An 18823-nucleotide genomic window follows, 5' to 3' on the forward strand; every position below is an offset into this window, starting at 1 on the left:
AGATTTGGTGTAAAAAATGCAAAGTTCGTTTCGCTAAAAAGGGTCTCCATAAGTCTTGTGGTCAACTTCAAATTTATAATGTTGGTTCTCCTTTTGAAAGGGTTGCCATTGATTGGTTGTTACAGATTATTTTACTAGATGGCCTGAGGCAATTCCTCTTCCTTATCGTCAGGCTTCTACTATTGCTGAGGCTTTAGTAACTTAAATATTTTGTAGATATGGTGTTCCTATTGAAATTCATTCTGATCAGGGTCGAGAATTTGAATCTGAAATCTTCAAGGAGGTCATAAGTCTTTTTGGTATTAAGAAGACAAGAACCACACCTCTTCATCCTCAATCGAATGGTTTAGTTGAAAGGTTGCATATGACTATTCTTCAATATTTGTCCAAATTTATTAGTAAGAATCAAAAAGATTGGGATAAGTGGATTTCTTCATTTTTATTGGCTTATCGTTCTTCAAGACATGAAACTACTGAGTATTTTCCAGCTTTGTTGATGTTGGGTCGTGAATTAAGGTTGCCTATTGATCTTCTTAGAGGAATTAATCCTTCAGATAATTCTTTTGAGGATAATTCTATAACTGATTTTGTTTTTAATCTTCTTGAATAATTAAAGATTGTCCATGATAATGTACGTGATAAGTTGCAAAGTAAATCAGAAAAACTTGAGTGTATGTATGATTTGAAATCTAATATTCTTTCTTTTGATGTCGGTCAAAAGGTTTGGTTATTTTTCCCCAAAAGAAATAAAGGAAAGTGTCCAAAACTTCAATGTGAGTGGGAAGGTCCATATATTATCAAAAACAAACTTAATGATGTTGTATTTCGAATTCATAAAATTCCGAATGGTCGTTTGAAAGTTGTTCATGTGAATAGACTCGCTCTGTATGATGATGATGAATCATTGTTGACTTTTTCTGGATTCCTAATTTCTGTTGAATTTAGGGTTTTTGTAACTTCCAGTCTGAGAATGATGGCTCTCATTGATCATTCGATTGTTGATTCAACGTTACAATATCTGTCCTGCAGCGTTCTCGTGAAGTTATTTTAGGATATACACAGTTGAAGTCATCGTACCGGAATACATTTCTTCATTTATTGGCCAAAGGGAAGCAAAGTGAGGTACTAGATGTCCATGGTATCCTATTATTTTTGTTCGGATAGTATACGTAACTGTGAGCCCAATTTTTAATAATTTAGTTTGCACAGTGAGCAGAAGCTATTGAACTTATTTTTGAAAATTCTTTGCGCAAGGTGAAATTGAATTGATTGTTTTAATGATATTGAATCATTTATTTGAGAGTCGGATTTTTATTTGAAAAAAGGATGCAAAGTCGGAATTTATTTGGAGAATTGACTCCATGAAATGTGACCATTCAACCTAATTATTAATTGAACATTGAATTTTTGATTAAAAAGGAAATTTTTAAAGAACTTTCATTCTGTGAGGAATTTTTATTTTGTTCAGTTCCATGACCTTCCAGTTCTCGGCATTTCCTACTTTTTGGGTTTTTTTGGTTCTTCCCAAACGGACGATTAGTATTTAAGAAATCTTTTATTGTGTAGAATCACGTTATTAGTTTAATTTAGATCATTTTGGTCTGTTTGGAGGTTTTTACCCGCCGCAGGATTTTTCCCTCCTAATTATTTGTTTTATTTATTTTGAAGCAGACAGAGTTGGAAAGCGGCAATATGATATTTAGGCTGAATAATGACTTGATTCATCTTTATAGTTTTGAATGATTATTAATTTGATTTTTAGAATTTCGAATTAGAAATGTAATTTTAGATTTTGCGTGTTTATTTATTTCAGGCTAATCCAATTTTTTCACCCAAGTAATAGGAATTGCCCGGTGGCAATTTTTTAGAAGATCGGGAGAAGTGTAAAATATTTGTATGTCGCCATCTAATGACTGTTAGACTAACGACAGTTTGTTAGTTAACGACGATTGCTTAACGATTAGATTGTTTATAGCAACGAGGGGAGAGTTTGTTTATCTCCAGTTTTTGACTGAGACTTGAGTTGACCACACGAATTCTTTCTTTTAATTAATTGCTGTCAATCTGTAATAAACATCTTTATTTATTTATTAATTTGCCGAAGTTGTTATTTGGTCTTATTTGACAATATTTACGCTTTCGAGCTGCCGCCTCAGGAAGACAGCTTATCCCTGCTAACCTGAACCAACCAAAAGAAGAAGAATTAATATAAAAACCCAGAGACTAAGGACTGAAATGTAGTAGGGAGGTTCACCACTCCTATCCCGGAGAAGCGCCAAACTGTTTCATTGTCATGCAGTAGGTCTCTGAAGATGGCGCGCTGAAATTGAGGTCTCAAGGTTATTAAGGAAGTGTTGGTAGTAGATACAGGGAAGGGATACCGTCCTAAGCTAAATGTATAGATTACCGGATCAGTTGTAAACTTTAAACTTATTGAATTTATGCAATTGATTTTCATTAAATTATGTTTTTTCGTAAAAAAAAAAAAATATTTATTACAAATTGAATTTAAAATTAAATAATTTGCAATGATTTAAAATATTTGTTAATGCATTCAGAAAAAGACGCAATGGTGCGTTTAAAGCACGGTAAAAATCCATGATAACGATCACGTTATCAGAACTGTTCATCACAACCAGAGAAGCGAGATCAGTATAGAAGTCCAATGCGGTGTTAAAAATCCGGATAAAGTTTTGGTCAACATGTCGGTATTTTGGGTCATCATGTCGGTAATCTCAAGTCACAACATAAAAGTTTCTGTGAACCCATCGAGCGATGGCGCTGTAACGGTTTATTTCAGCCACGCCCCTCAATCTAAGAGAGAAAAGAGATAAGATTTGAGTTCTCTTTTACTCTCATTACAAGAATCCTAAGCCAGTTTATTTACAAGCAAAAATTTTTAAATAGAAAAGGTCCAGCACTGTTCGCAATATAGATAGAAGCTACATTACCAATTTGATATTCTTGTAACAGCTCTGAGGTAACACGCTCGACTTCAGAAACGTAGGTTTTTTGTGGTCAAGCCTATCAATGTTATGTTTTCTTTTTTTTTTTTTTATTGAATTAATTCTAATAATGAATTTTTTGAGGACAAATTTTATACGCAATCGCATTAAAGGAGAGTAAAAAATGATGTATGACCGAAGCAATTTTTTTATAACAAATAACGATGTTTACAAGAAAAAAAAAAAGAGAATTCAATTATGCATGATGATAATGAGTCAAAGGCTTCGATAATGATATTTATAATATTAATAATATTATTAGAGTTTTTCTAAAAAATTTTCTTGGGCAATAAAACCTCGATTGTCCCAGCAGCCTTAATCTCACAAACAGTAGGGACTTTTCGAAGTCTATTTTTCAACATGAATTTATGATTATTTCATGAACAAAAAACAAGACTACTTCGTGACAAGACGGGTTTGAACTCTTTGTCCATTCTGGACAAGTGGCGCCATTCGTGCCGGCTAGAATAAGCCTGAAGTCACAAAATACTCATGTCGCCCTCTCTGGGAGACTTTACACTGCTGTTACAGCGCCATTATGCCAACTGCCGGTATGAAGGGTATCTGCGTGACCTACTAAGGTCAAATAGAGGACAACGTTTCAGGGAACACCACTTTAAGCCAGCGCTTCGATCGTATTAAGGGGCGGAGCCAGACGATGGAGGGAGATCCTGCCAAAATCTACTGAGTACCTCGCTGCACGAGCGGAGAGACGCCAGTTAGTCCCGAGCTGTGGCTGAGAGTAGTCAAGAGCACTTGACGACAGAACTCTAGGCGAACGATAAAATAACACGCCAAGTAGTACGGAAGTTCCCGAGGACGGTAGATCTCGCGTACGCGTAGAAGAGAAGATTGTCCAAAAAGACGTCATCTACGAAGCTGCCAGACTTCCAGCGGACGGACATTCGAGGGTAGTTCTCCGCAAGCCAGTAGTCCAGTAACAGTCGCAGATACACGACATCCCCGGAAGGCAGAACAGACTACGCAACTGAAGGTCGCCCAAGGACATCTGGAGCGACGAGAGAGTTTTCCTGAGACATTTCCAGCATTCTCCGTCGAAGTACCTTCAGGGTAAGCTCGGCAACATAATAATATACCTCGAAAGGGCATAGGGCGAGTCTCCGTCAATTAAAAATTGAAATAATTAATTAATTAAGATACTATTTGGTCCTTCAGGCGATTGCTTTGTTTGCTATCGTCGCCTCGTACCTAGCTATTTGTAACGCGTATAAAAGCAGGTCCGCTTCAGGTCGCGGATTGGTGAATGATGCGAAATGGTACATTGATAACTTCGAATAAAGTTTCAGTATCGTAATTTCGTGGACGGCAATTCCCTAGGGTTAAGTTCCTTCTGCCTTTTGCATGCTAATTTACAGGGATTGACCTCAGAACCTCCAAGGAATACTGGAAACCTCCTACGAGTGTCATCATCGTGCCGACGGGTATTTCTCATTCCCGAAGTCTGCGTGTGTAATCTAATTTGCCGTCGCTAGTCTAATATTCGCATCTTTCTCTTGCTATTTGATTCTCTCGTCACACGCACACGTTCATCCGCAACATATTCCTCTCGTACTACTTTCTCTACCACCAGCACACGAGGAATAAAGTAAGTGAGAAATTACATACATATGGATTAAGCAGAACAATCATAAAAAACTCATTGTCCAACTTTGATTGACTGATCAAAGATCCGAGATCCTGGAATACCCGGCTACTTCGTTTTCAACATTCAAGCCTTTTGTCACAGCAGAAACTTCTTAGAAGTGGTATAAAGATATAAACATAAAACTTTGATAACTAATATAACTACTTTTTGTAGGACTGACATTTCTGGTCACCAGAATATAGCTATTTGTATTAGCATCATCACAATAGAGTCCATTCAACGCTATGTAATCATTTATCTCAAAACCGTAAATTCAACAATTTTTTTCTCGCAAAGTAAGAACAGGATCGATTCTAAAATTTGTTGGAACATTCTTCATTATTTTAATAATGAACTATAAAATTCTTAAGAAACTGTCGTTTAGTTAAATATTCTTCTTAACAACCATAATAACTTAACTCACAGTTGCCGAAGAGTGCGAAGGTTTAGTCTATGACGATGGCTAGTGAAGCGCACATGGAGAGTCTGCTTAGACAAAACTATATATCATTATAATTTTTTTCAACAATATTCAAAGCATTACATAGCAATAAATGTCTCATGTGCCATGATACTTGGCGTGTGAGCAAAACATATAACTGGTCTGGTAGAAAAAGGGTAGCTACAAATCCAATGTTAGGAACTTTCATATATAACTGGCCACGCGTATGCAACTGCGCTTGGTTTATCCCTACCACGCATCGCGATATGATTATACTCAGATTAAAGAACGTGTAATATTGTTGATTCGCTCAGATGCTCGAATAGGTCTGATAGATAAAGTACTTTGTCTCTGTAACTGCTCAATTATCTATGGGACCGCAGCCAGAACTCGGCAACAAAACTCTGCAGAGGTCAATAACGTCAGCATTGACATCACATCGAGTGGCGTCAATCACATCGTTTATAAGGATATAAATGATCAAAACGTCGACGAATGTGAAACACAAAATTGCGAAGTAAACACAAGCACTGCCCCGACGTCAAATGACTAAACATTGTAGTTACCCTTCTTTTCAAAATGCTCCAAATGACCATAAAAGTGGTTGGTTTAAAATTCATAAACTTCATAAATAATATTTATAAACAATTGAAAAAATTAGGTAACGATATAAATTGTTTAGTAATCCTGCTAGAAAAAAATTAAAGAAGATTTGTTCATCTTCTCTTGATGGAGTTAATGAAGTTTGCTAAAGAGAATTTTCAAAAAAAATAATATCATTAGCCCTTAAGTAGGGGTCTACAAGTTACGAAAGATGTATTTTCGATTTTTTAAAGGAATACAAACAAGGTGTCTATATTTTTTAGAAAAAACGAACGGTTCTCGCTGGCTTAGCAGTGCAAGGGTAAAAAATGCACTTTCATAAATTTCAACTGTTGATAAACAGTAGTTAAAATCATCTCCAAACAATGACATTTGGCACAAATGTTCTTCTCGGTAGTTTCTACAAAAAACCGCTATCAAAAAATTTTTTCAATCTTTCTAAAATTAGTGCATACCAGCGTAGGAGCTTTTCATACTGTTCGTGGACTATACTTTTTCTCCACACACTTCTGTGCCTCTTGCTGAAATTATCAATTAACCGGCCGCTCTCAGAATAAGAACCATTTCTGTCTGACAGAGAACGAAGCATTGGCAAATTTGAACCAGTACATCAACAAAAAGTCAACTCGAGGGTAGCTTAAATATATTTTACTCTTATGAACGTAAGACACGTAGACATGTAATTTTTCAAAATTCTATTCTCCTCAGTACCTTCCAATTCACATTCAACGAACAATATTAAATGGACGTTATCAGATCTTACTCATTTTATTTTTTTATTATTTCCATAACATTCATTTAACACCAATGCAAAAAATGAAAAATGAAATCTTGAATACTACGCTCAAAAAAATTAATAGTAATAGATAACCAATTAAACTATAACACTTTTCAAGAAATGGTTTTATCAGGAAAAAGACAAAGAGTGTAGCCCCTTTATAGATCAGCCCCTCAAATGTCATTATTCTTGCTTTATATATCTTCCCATTCTCGGGATGTGAGCAATTGTTCAGTAAATAATGTTTCTTTTATGATTTCGAAGATTAAAATTTAAATTTTAGGTAAAAGTCATTTTCATCTTTGGTGTGCAAAAGAGAAGTGGAAACGAATTGATGTAGTCGTATAGATACTATAAAAACATAATTGTTGAATTAAAAAATAATTAAATGTATAGTTCTTCGCCCTACTCTAAGAGGCATTATGACGTGAAGCTAAGCAAAATTGCACGAAAAAAAGTCATTCACTCTAGCACCGACTAGGTGCGTCTCCAGGTGGCAGATAAGAGCATTAGCACTAGGAGACTGTGTCACAAACGATGTTCTTGGGGCACCAGGCGACTCCTTATTGTATCTAGTCTTACCTGTGCAAGAGGCTCTGCACGGGTGGACCTTCATTTCCTCAATACTCGTAGGACTCGAATGGATGAATTTGATGACGTTCAAAGGAGTGGCGGTCTTGCTTCTTTTAACGAAGGGACAGGGCTTAGTGAAGTCGAGAAAGGATTGACTGGCAAGGAGAATCAGGGGAAGAAAACCTAATTCACCTATACCCTAAAAATAGCAAGAACTTTGCGGGGCAAAGAAGAAAAGGAGAAAAAGAGCAAAGCTGTTGGACCTGGAGAAATCTAGAACTGACACAGCCGGAACGAAGGCTGAGCCAACGCCGAGATAACCAGGGTCTCCTGCAGTAACCAGCGGAATCTCCAGAGGTGAAGCAACATTAAGCGGAACTGAGACGACCCCTAGGGTTGATACCAGGGCCAGGAGCTCCAATAAGTTGGGATCCTTTTCCAGCGACGCGGGTAACGCCAAAAGGCAAAGGTCAGAGGATTGCACTTTCCTCTGCTCTTTTCCGACGCTAAATTTCGAGTGGAGAAGCCTCGTACACCACCTGGATCTAGCAGCTTTGCTAATACGGCTGCAGGGGGAAAGAGAGTGGCCATTGCGCTGGACCTCTACCCTTCTGTGACCCTCAGCAAGCAGCAAAGGGTGTTGGTGCTGGCGGGAATCCTTCGGACCCTAGACAACACCATCAAAAATGGTAACGTTTGGGGATTTGAGGGCTAAAATCTCGACAGAGGGTTTGAGTAGATCAACTGTCCTCATGAACCGGCAGCCACTTGGCTTAAGGATACGGTATCCTCTATTAGGGTCTTGGAAGGAATAAACAATGAGGTTCTCGAGAAGGAGAAAGTTCCAAGACTCTCTAGTGTCACCGCGACGTTTCCCGGGCTGTCGGTAGAACCGGCGGTGATCTTGAGAAAGCTCGAAGGTTTGAACACTGGACTGCTCACAAACTTTCGGAGGATTTGGAACGCGAAGGCGGCACCAGCGCTAACTAGCTTGGTACTTGGTGCAGATGATGAGTCACTGAACGTTGATAGCGAGGTCTTGGACAGTTGGAAATGAATCCCTACTGTCACCTAGGCTGTGCTCGTTTCTACGAGTCGCTAACAGCATGCGGAAAGGAGGTAGACGACTTCTGTAAAGAGACAGTTACCGGTGGCAGGGACCTCCAAAGTGTTACCTCCTTCAGAAAAAAAAGGAGGTGGGTGAAGACGTACGCAACCTCTTCCTCGAAAGAGATGGGTGCGCAAGGAGGGCTCACCAACCCCCCACTTTCAAAAGAGTCACCGTGGGGACCTGAAAAGGCGTACTTCCGTGAGGAAAAACCTCAGAGCCGTGGGTAGGCTACGCCACCTCCGAGAGTTTAGTAGCGACCCACGAAGAATCGAGAGCTGGCCAAGGTGAAGAGGGTTTTGTCTCGAGTTAAGCTGACCGATATGGTGAGGTCTCAGGTGCAGAGCCGATGAGTAAACCTTCCGCGGGAAATTGCGCACGAGAGGACATCGATTTTGCTGGTGTATCTGCGTAAGGTTGACATCATCCCTATGCTTCCTACATCCCACATCCCATCCTCAGCACGGGAAATCAAACGGCGCCGAAATCTTTGTGATATCAGGACAATTAAAGATTTTGCAGATCAACTGGCATCACTGCTACGCAGCTGCGGCGTTACGGAAATTCGGGCACAGCCGAAGTTTATCCAGTTCTGTTGCAAATTGACGGCAAGTAATTATGACGCTGACTACTACAAATCCACTTATCTTACCTTGCCATGGGTTACATACTGATAGCGTGTCACACGGTCAGATTAGCGCTTTTATCTAACGTAGGAAAATACCGCTACGATGAAGCAAAGGCTTATGGGTCCACAAGTCTTATCTATTTTGTCCTTAGGATATTGGAGCGGCTAGTGGACTGTTACCGCAAGAATAGCGCACTGTGCATCAAGTCCCTGTGTACTAGCGCAACACCCCTACCAAGGTGGCAAGGCTATGGAGACTGTCCTCCATGACCCCCTTAGGAGGATTGGAATAAGCCCTGGAGACAGGGGGGTGGCAGTTCGGAACTTTGGAGCAGATTTTACGCTTGCACAATGGATCAAGAGCTTGCTCGCCACGAGAATGGTCATCGCCTATTTAGGGGGTCCGGAAGTTCGAGCTGCAATAGCCGAATGCTGCCTACAGGAAGGTGTCACATCTCTCTTGCTGTGGACCCTGGTAGTCGACGAACTCTTTACGAACCTGAAAAAGACTATCTTCAGAGTGCATGTCACGATGATGACGTAGTCATCACAGTCACAGACGACGAACTGGGACGTCTGTCCCGCAGGATGCATACGGACCCTAACGTCGTTGAGAGGTGGTACCAAACTCAGGGGCTTAGAATCAATCCTAAGAAGAGAACTGAATTTAGACCTTGTCCTATCTTTGGTGAACAGCTAAGTTGTTTAGAAACTGCATGAGAATTGAAGCCTAAAATAATAAAATGGCTGTACACGACCGTTGTCATTTACTAACTAATATACGCCTTCAAAGTATGGTGGACCTCCGTTTGGAGGGACGTCTGCAGGAGGCAATTGAGGGCTAAGGAAATGAAAGCAGCGCCTGCTAAGAAATCTGGGAACCAATAGACTCATTTTAGCAGATGTTGGGGCGGCTGAACTTCTGCAATTTCGCTATGAAGCTGGGCTGAACTGGCCCATAAATGCTTGATGACCGCCTTCACTGTAGACATGGATCTAGCATAATGGTCCCGAAGTTCAGTGCAGGTAAGGTGAGATGAACAGTTAACAAAAAAAAAACTAACACTGAAATGTGAGGAGGGATGAGGATTTATCACCCAGTAAATAACTTACTCAAATGTAGATGATTAAGTTAATTTATTTATTTTCACACTATTCAGTCTTTCGGTTTCAGTATCACACGTGTTTCGTCCTTAAAAATTCACATTTGAGATAGTTGATTACTTGCCACGTGCGTTTTAGCGGCACTTGGGATAATCACTGTCCGTGTGAGATTATCGTACGAGAGGATAGATTAGATCATTCAATTAAACAATGTAACGGTCTATAAACCTTAATGAACGGAAAAACGGTTATCAACTTGTAAACTTTCGTTTTTCTCTACTCAAAATTTTCGAAGCAATAAAGCGTACTCTTTTTTGTAGATATTAGAAGCAACTGATGAGAGTCAAAAAATAAGGTTGGGCGATCACTTTCAAATTTTGATTGGTCATTTAATTTGTTCCGATTGGCTCGAACTTCACTAGTTCATGAGGTCTAAAATAATAATTGGTTCGTCAAGTTGCTAGATAGTAATTTGGATGTTAATTGGTGGAGAAAGACTTTGAAGGATAGCAAGGGCGCGCCCCCAGAATTTCTACGGCACTATCTGAACAATGGTGCGTAGTGCTGTGCCAAACAAAACCTACTCGAGGCCTTACCTAACCGGAGACGTTAGGAATCCTGTCAGACTGTTCACTAAACATGTACTATCCACCAATTAAATTTTCTGAAGGACATAAGAGCATTTATATCATCTTAGAAAAAATGAAAAAAATTACGTCTTGAGCGAAAATTGAAAACTTTGCTCTTAATAAGCTTTGTTTATTTACGCAGTATGTTAATGACATTTACTACAGTAATAAAAATAAATTTAGAATACGAAAAGTTTGCATAAGTGCTTTTTTCATGGATATATACAATGATTTGTGGCAAACATTTACACTTTTATGAAAAATTAATGCAGCGTAAAATTATTTGGTAACCAGACTAAGAGTTACATAAACTTTTTTTTTTGACTATAAAAAATGATTAATTCTTTCAATCCTAAAGTAATGAATAATGATTTGAACAAAGCTACTTAAACATAATTAAAAACTTATTCAATTACTTACCTAGATGAACTACCGAGACTACTGATGCTCGCACCATCTGTAGTTCGTCTCTGCTCTCTTGGTCCATCACAATCAGTAATATCATACTCGGATGTGTCTGAATCACTGAATCGAGACGTTGTGGATGGTGGACTTAGGTGGTAGTCAATCGGAGTAATTGCGATATCATCATACGGTTCGTGATATTGCCTATACAATTGCAATAAATCAGTACCAATTAAAAAACACTGCGCTTGATCGATTTATTAAACGGAGTGTAAAAAAAAAGTTATATACCGAATTGTTCGACGTTCCTCATGTGCAACTAAATTCAACCACTGCCATTGTGACTTTTCTATTACATTAGAAAGATCCAATATCGCTTCTCCAAGAAAGTCATTAGCCTCGTGAATAACAAAATCCCACACTGATATTTCTAACAATCGACGTTTAAGATCAGATTTTCGTAGGCTGTAATCGAATGTTTCATTCCACTTTGGTTCATTTGTATTTGCTAAAGTTTTCGTACGTCTCTTTGAAATTTCACTGAAAAAATAATAAGTTTCTGTAGTAAACATTTTTTGAACTGACTGCACTCGCCTTAATTAATACCTGATTTGTACCCAATAAGCAATTACCGATCGCGGGTATGATTTTTTTTACATTGAGTTGACAATCTATAATTTTTTTTAACTTGGACTAAACTGAAAAACCATAGAATTTAAGATGACATTGCTTGTATTCAGGACAACTCAATACAACTCAACGTTTAACATTTGATGAGTCAACACATTTAGTCCAAACACAACACACAATGAGGTGACTGATGATTCCATAACTACACAGAGGAAAATAATAAGGCTCGTAATGCTTTCTTGAGCGAGTAAAAATGATAATGTTGATTAATCAAAAGAACGACAACGGGTATAGGCGAGATAGCTGTATTTCTGGTGGTCAGGAAGAAAAAGAATTCAAAAATTAAAAAACAACAAACCTACTGGAGTAAAATCAAACTATTTTTTTATATTTGTAAATAATGCTGTTGTTAATATTACTGCTCATTTTCAATATTTTGGAAACAAAATAAAGTTGTCGGAGTAGTCATAAAGCTGTCAGTAATCTTTTTTTGATTATATCAAACAAATTCTACTGTAAAATTGAAAATTTAACGCTTATAGACATTAAATACGCGAGAATTGTTTCCATTATTTAATCAATATTCAAGGATTTTTTAATCAATATTTAACCCTGAAATGCATCAGAACACATAAAAATGATTTCAATTAATTAACTAGGGTTTTACTGTTTTTATTCAGTTAAATACGAGAGTAATTTTCCTTCTTTCTAATCTGTTCTTAACTAGTTAAAATCTTTGAATTTCAAGTCGATTTTATAACCGGAATTTAGATTTTCCTACCTATTACTTCAAGAATTTATTTAATTATTTCATAATTACTCATAATGTTTCGGAATCAAGATGGCCGTGCAAACATGACAATAGAAATTTATAATTCATGGCAGACTTTTCGACCGTTCTCATAATAAAAAAAATTATTTTCTATACCAAAGCATTATGTTTGGAATGATATCACGAATTTGATAGTTTTTTGAGTTCAGCCCAAGCTTAGAAAATTCTAGACTAGAAACTCAGTGTAAAAAAAATCATACCTGCGGTCGGTAATTGTTCTCCAAGGATACACTAGGCATTGATGAAGCTAAGTGTATGTATATGCCGTTTTTCTAAAGTAGATTAAGTGACGTAAGATTTTCGTCAGAAATGTATAGCAATCTGTTGCAAAACGAAAATACACGTATGTAAGTCAGGACTGGCTACTAAAGAGTATATTAATAAAAAAACAGTAAAAATTCAAATTCTAATGTAAGATTCAATTCATACTCATTAAGAACACATACAATCGTTATGAACGTTTGTTTGATTACATTCATTCTACATGATAAGTAACGTCTTATGAATAAAAGAGAAAATGTCCCTATTACTCAGACAATTCTTCTTAGTGAATTATATGAACAATTAATGGACAACTCACAAACAATCAGTGATTAATTATATACAGTCATTGGTAAAGTGTTTTTGTTAATAAAAACCCCAGAAAACCATATTTTGTTGTGTCAGTGCAATTTTATTTTCTAAACCTTCTCGCATCTGACCTTTTTAGTCCACCTAGAATCTTCTATCATTCATTTTTTAATCAGCCGACACAAAGTCTAAACATTTGGTCCTTCGAGCCAGATCTGAATGGGCTTAGATGCATCTCGAACAATTCGAGAAGGTTCTAGAATTATATTCGTGAGTGAAAATTTTCATGAAATTTTCTAGATAGCTTTAATTTTGTGTTATTGAAAATTTCAAACTCAGTTAACTCTTTGTGTTTTTGTGTAAACAACCTCATAGACCGAAGGTGTCGTTGGCTAATGATGATATTAGATATTAAATTAGGAGGTTTATCGGTGCTATCTAATGATGTTTTTTTATTTTATCTTCTGATATTTTTGCCTTGATAACTACAGCATTGTTAGGGTGTTTATGAATAGGAACAATTCCAACGACGTTGTTTTCATAAAAAAAGCAAAAAAAATACAATTTAATTAGTAACAATTCATTTCTTAAATTAAATTACACTCTATAAAACACTATAAAAACTCACCACACTCTCTCTTATTTGTTCTCTCATAAACTTTCTCTGTCTCATACATTTGTGTATCCTATCATTATTCTTTCATCTTTATTCTCTTCCTCTCACACATATTTTTGCATTAGAGAGAGAATAATAGTAAAGATAAGAGAATGAATAATAGGATACAGAAGAGAATGTATGAGGAAGGATATAAGAGAATAGATGAGAGAACGAATGAGAGAGAGCATGATAAAATGCATCAGAAAGAGTATGAGATGCGAAATGAAAGTATTAAAGAATACCCTGATCTACTCTTTTTCAAATCAGCTTTAATAATTTTGAGAATAAACTGTCTTCCCACCTTTGGATTTTGACAACAGCTGTGTTCATTTTTATTCAATCGAGTGTATTTCTTTAGATAAATAAATGATTGGAAGAAGATCATTTTTATCATTTGTAACGCACTTGGCTTTTTCTCGCTGGTGACTTACACCTGATTGGCTTAATGTTACGTTTTTTAACTTGATATATCTTCCGAAGTATTTATTTGGCAAACTTTTTGCAAAAGAACTTTTGTTCCCATTTTCACTTTAGATTACGATGATATCAAAATTGACAACGATTTTTTGCACAGCCTGTATTTCTTTCCCAAAAACCCCCTCTAGATGTTCGCACAATTCGATCGCAATCGGATTAGCTGTTTCGGCGGTTATCCCGAACAGACAGATACCCGAAATTCATCTATCTTTACCAATATATAAATATTTGGTGTCTGTCCATTTCAGGTAATTTCCGAAACAGCTTATCTGATTGCGACCAAACTTTGCAAACATATGAAGAATATTGCAGACAGGGTAATAGGCTACTTTTCGATAATGCGAATTGTTTATAACAATTAAATTAGTTATAAACAATTGGAAATGGTGTAATTTTTTCTTTTGCTATGAAAGAGTTACTAACCTTATAATAGATGCGAGAACATACTTTTCTCGTTTATAACAACCAAATTTGTTTTGAACAAATGAGGATAATCAGTTGAAAAATAACTGAAGTATCCAAGATTACAAAATTAAAGCAGTTTGCGAGATTTTGGTCGGCGATATGTAAATCAAATAAGAGAGTCAGACATATGAAATTAAAAGAGATAGGAGATTATTGTAGTGACAAACACACAAAAAAAAAGAAAGAGATAGCATGATGAAAAAAAAGATACCTTGAGTGAGCGAAACACGCCAAAATTGGCTGAAAATAGAGAATCTCCGAATTTTTATGTTCCTATGGTCCTATCTGAATGAAATTTCAGATGAAGGTAGAATGTATGTTCTGTAGACGACATACATAAAAAAAAATGATAAATAAATATAAAATATTAAGAATAATTGTTCATCAGCTATTTAGATCAAGAAGAACAAGATGAATATTCATTAAAAGTTGGTGCAGCTGATGGTGCTTGGGTTGCTAAAACGACTTTAACGATAACAATTTAAGATTGAAATGCTAATACACCTGAGTTTACTCTAAATTTGTATTATTTCAATTTTCCTGAATCACAAAGACAGATAGCTCTAATTGGTTAAGTATCTGCTAACGATCATGATGAGCAAGGATCTAATTCCGTCTTTTTTTATAGTTTTTCTCATCTACTTGATCTTTTTTTAATTAATCCAGCAACTGGTGATATATTCAGTGAAAAAACTCTTTATTGTAAACATACACATCATCCATCACCATCGGGCCATATTTATTCTTTAACCAGCTCTAGAGAGTTGTGAACTAGGTGAAAAAATATTCTAATTGACAGCTTTGGACAATGTTTATGTTGATGTTAATGCAGAAATCGAATACATTCTGCATGGAACAGGTTAAATTTATGTAGGAAGAACCATTAAAAATATTCCTACCTGAAAAAACATGTTATTATTCAATATTGACTTATTGGTGGTAGTGATGAAAATGATTTTTAAATTGAACAGAATATAGGAAAAAAGATCTAATCCTGAAGAAACTAATCAATACATTTAAATTATCTAGTGGTTTGATTTACTAGAGTTTTAATTTATATGACAGGAATTAATGAATATTATCAGAAATTATTACAGCCTGTATTTCATATGGATGTGTCAGAAAGAGGTAAAATAAGAACTTCAATTGGTTTAGTGCAAGCCACTGGTCGAGATTCTGTTGTTAACAATAGAATTATTTGCCTAACCCTAGATTAGTCATCTTATAAAGGAAATGCTTGTTCGAACCTTTATTCCTGTATGATTACTAAATAACTCATAAGAATAATGCTCAAAAATTGGACATTACTCTTCAATATTTAAAGAGAGTTTTGACAATTTTTTTTTTTGTTTCTAAAGCATTAAAGAAAGTGATAAAAAAAAAATAAGCCAATAAAACCCACAATCTCGGCGTATTCCTCAAGAGATGATCAACGATACCTATGACTTTTTCCGTGTGATGTTGCTCAATTCACTTAAGTTCTCCACTCCCTACAGTGTTCGCCGGTGACAGGCGCAATTAAAATTCAAAATTAGGTAATTCCGCAACCAAGGAACTATTGCGGCGAATTACTCATTAGGTGGCCAATATCGTGAGGTTATGCATGATGACCAATCTAATTTTTATAAATAAATGTTATTATAAATGAATATTTTTTGAAAATCTTTATTGAAAAAATCTCGATTTTATTTTTTATAATTTAAATAAACATTCCAGTGGAAGCGGTAGTGTTTATGAGTTCCATTTGCACCGGTTTATTAGTACTTCCTCTCTTGTCTTCCTCTTTTTTTCCTGTGCCAAGTACGTATTGCGATAATAAAAAAGAATTTGTAATTTTTCTATTATTAATGTCTCTACACCGACAAAGAAAATATAACTCATTACTGTGCTACGTAATCATCTCTCAAATTAAGAATTATTTTCATAAAAATAAATCTATACATTAATGATTCTAGTAAGTATGGTATTGACTACTTTTTAATAGAATTTCCGTGACAATTCTACACCGTAATCTGAACTGTGATCATATTAATCACTCATTTTTCAATTATTTTTGTAAGTTTATTGATATCAAGAAACATGTTCATTACTTGTTAATTGGTTCAAATATTTTCAATATAATTTAGATTTTATATTTCTGTATTATTTCAACAGTCACGCCAAGTTTTCGGTTGTTATGTTATCGTGTTATAAAACATATTAAGTTTTTATTGAAAAAAAATTGAAAATAATAATTAATCTAAATTATTGAGGATTTTTAGATTTAAGTAGTTGGCGTTTAATAATAGATAGATTGAGGGATGTATTCAAGGACGGTAAATATCTTTTACAAACAAAGATTTATTGTACACGCTAATTCTTCATACCATACGACATCCTTATTTTTAAAATTCAATTTCTTATATTATGCATCCATACTAACATTCTACCTACCAAGGGGCCACCACATTGTGATTACAAGGTTGCGTTTGCAGCCGACTTACCACCCTATCACCTACTCGAACTGTATTGCATTCGCATAAATAGGGACAGAGAAATTGTCGGAAACCTGTGACGATACAGGCAGCCCTTTGAAACGACCTCAGTTCCATCATTGTCATTATTTATGCTTGGTGCACATTTTTGTATAGCTCTGAAGACGGGGGCTGTTTTTATATGATTCCAGTTTACCAATGAATAAGATGAAATACGCATAATTCAATTTAATGGTTTGTGCTCATGAAAGTCGATTCTCTACCTAAGCACCATTTGTTCAATGTGTTCATGTAGAACTAAAATGATCATTAATTAAAATACTGTTAATCGTGTTACAAAATACATACGTACTTTTCTTCTAGAAATATTTTCAAAAATGAAAGGTTTTTGTAATTAGTTAAAATTAACGTCCAGTAAGCTTTAATCTCAAATATTAATCGAAAAAAACAAACAAACAAGTTTAGTGTGGCTAATAACAATCCTATAGGCAGTTTGACACATGAATTGAAAAATTTTTTCCTTTTCTAGATCTTTCAAAATTTTGTACACATTATTTTTTAATAGTCGAGTCAAATCTTGTAAAAAATTAAACTGATAGAAGCATATAGCATCAATAAAATGAAATTGATTATTAAAGAAAATGAAATCACTATATCTTAAAGCTTGATATGATTTTTATATTTAAAAAATCAGGATATATATTCAAGATCCTTAAAAATCCTTTTCTCAAAAAAATGATATTAACACCAGCCAAAAGACTTAATAAATATATAATATATTTCAGATCAATTTTCTAATGTTAGAATAATTGGCTTCCAATTGAAAGCAACATCTAAAAAAGAAAAATATCATTTTATGTTTTGAGATTTCTCTCTGTCTCAAGAGTGCAACTTCATTCAGCCCATTTCCGATATGCAACTTGACGGAGCCTGTTTCTGGGATGCTATTCAATGAAGCTCGTTTCAGAGGTGCAATTCAATTGGACTGGTTTCTGAAGTGCAACTTGATGCAACCTGTTGCTTTGGCACCTATGAATTTGATCTGTACTGAGATCAGATTTTTTAAAAATCCGATTATGTCGCGGAATATGTTTTAAACACGATGCGCAAGTCCAATCATAGGCATTCATTGGTTCACCATTTCTATATCTCTTTCGACCTCTCATCTATTCTACGTTTACATAATGTACATTAGGATGTCATGTTTTTTTTTTGTTACCTGTGACATCACCCGTGATCTTCTGTCCAACGCCTTTACTTTCCCCGTAATCTGGAAAGGCGTGGACTATTAAGTTTAGAGTGTCTACATGACAGGTTAATGATAGGCCTGGCTCATGACATCTACGTGAGCTCTAATCCTCGTTTTAAGTTCGTGAACAACTCTGAACTATTGAGAAGGGATGCGTTCCCATATAGAGCACCATATCAGGCAGCTCAGAACCTCGGCTCAGTTTTCGGCCCTCGCAGCCCAGACGGTCTGAGGCTTTTGCAATTGACCAGAGGGTAGCAAAAAGTCGATATAAAACAACCGAGCAGTGAAAACTACTCGACCAACATGTGGCAGAGTCCTTACATGGTGTGTTTTATCGTTGTCTTGAAACACAGGACTTGTCACTCCAACTGACTTTCTAATACCTTAAGTCAGCTGGCTTGTTCTCTCAGACCGAAGGATTTATTGTGGCCTGTCAAGATGGTCTATTTTCCACCCTCGCCTATCAGCGTGATGTTATTCACGAACAACTCGTGTACACAAGATGCCAAGTTTGTTACGGTGATGTAGATGAGACGCTATTTCAT

General features: G+C 35.9%; 1 protein-coding gene across 11 annotated transcripts in view; it reads right to left on the bottom strand.

The window, feature by feature from the left end:
* Rim (Rab3 interacting molecule) overlaps positions 1 to 18823 on the bottom strand; it is a 244107-nt gene that overhangs the window by 154495 nt on the left and 70789 nt on the right. For all 11 annotated transcript variants that reach the window (XM_035091932.1, XM_035091936.1, XM_035091933.1 and 8 more), the window contains 2 exons: positions 11212 to 11460; positions 10936 to 11124 (listed from right to left, as the gene is read on the bottom strand). In XM_035091932.1, the coding sequence (XP_034947823.1) occupies positions 10936 to 11124; positions 11212 to 11460 (438 nt within the window). The remainder of the gene's footprint in view (positions 1 to 10935; positions 11125 to 11211; positions 11461 to 18823) is intronic.

The sequence above is a fragment of the Chelonus insularis genome, unplaced genomic scaffold, assembly GCF_013357705.1.
Source record: "Chelonus insularis isolate UGA/USDA-ARS -01 unplaced genomic scaffold, ASM1335770v1 contig_8_pilon, whole genome shotgun sequence".
In the NCBI taxonomy this organism is placed as follows: Eukaryota; Metazoa; Arthropoda; class Insecta; order Hymenoptera; family Braconidae; genus Chelonus; species Chelonus insularis.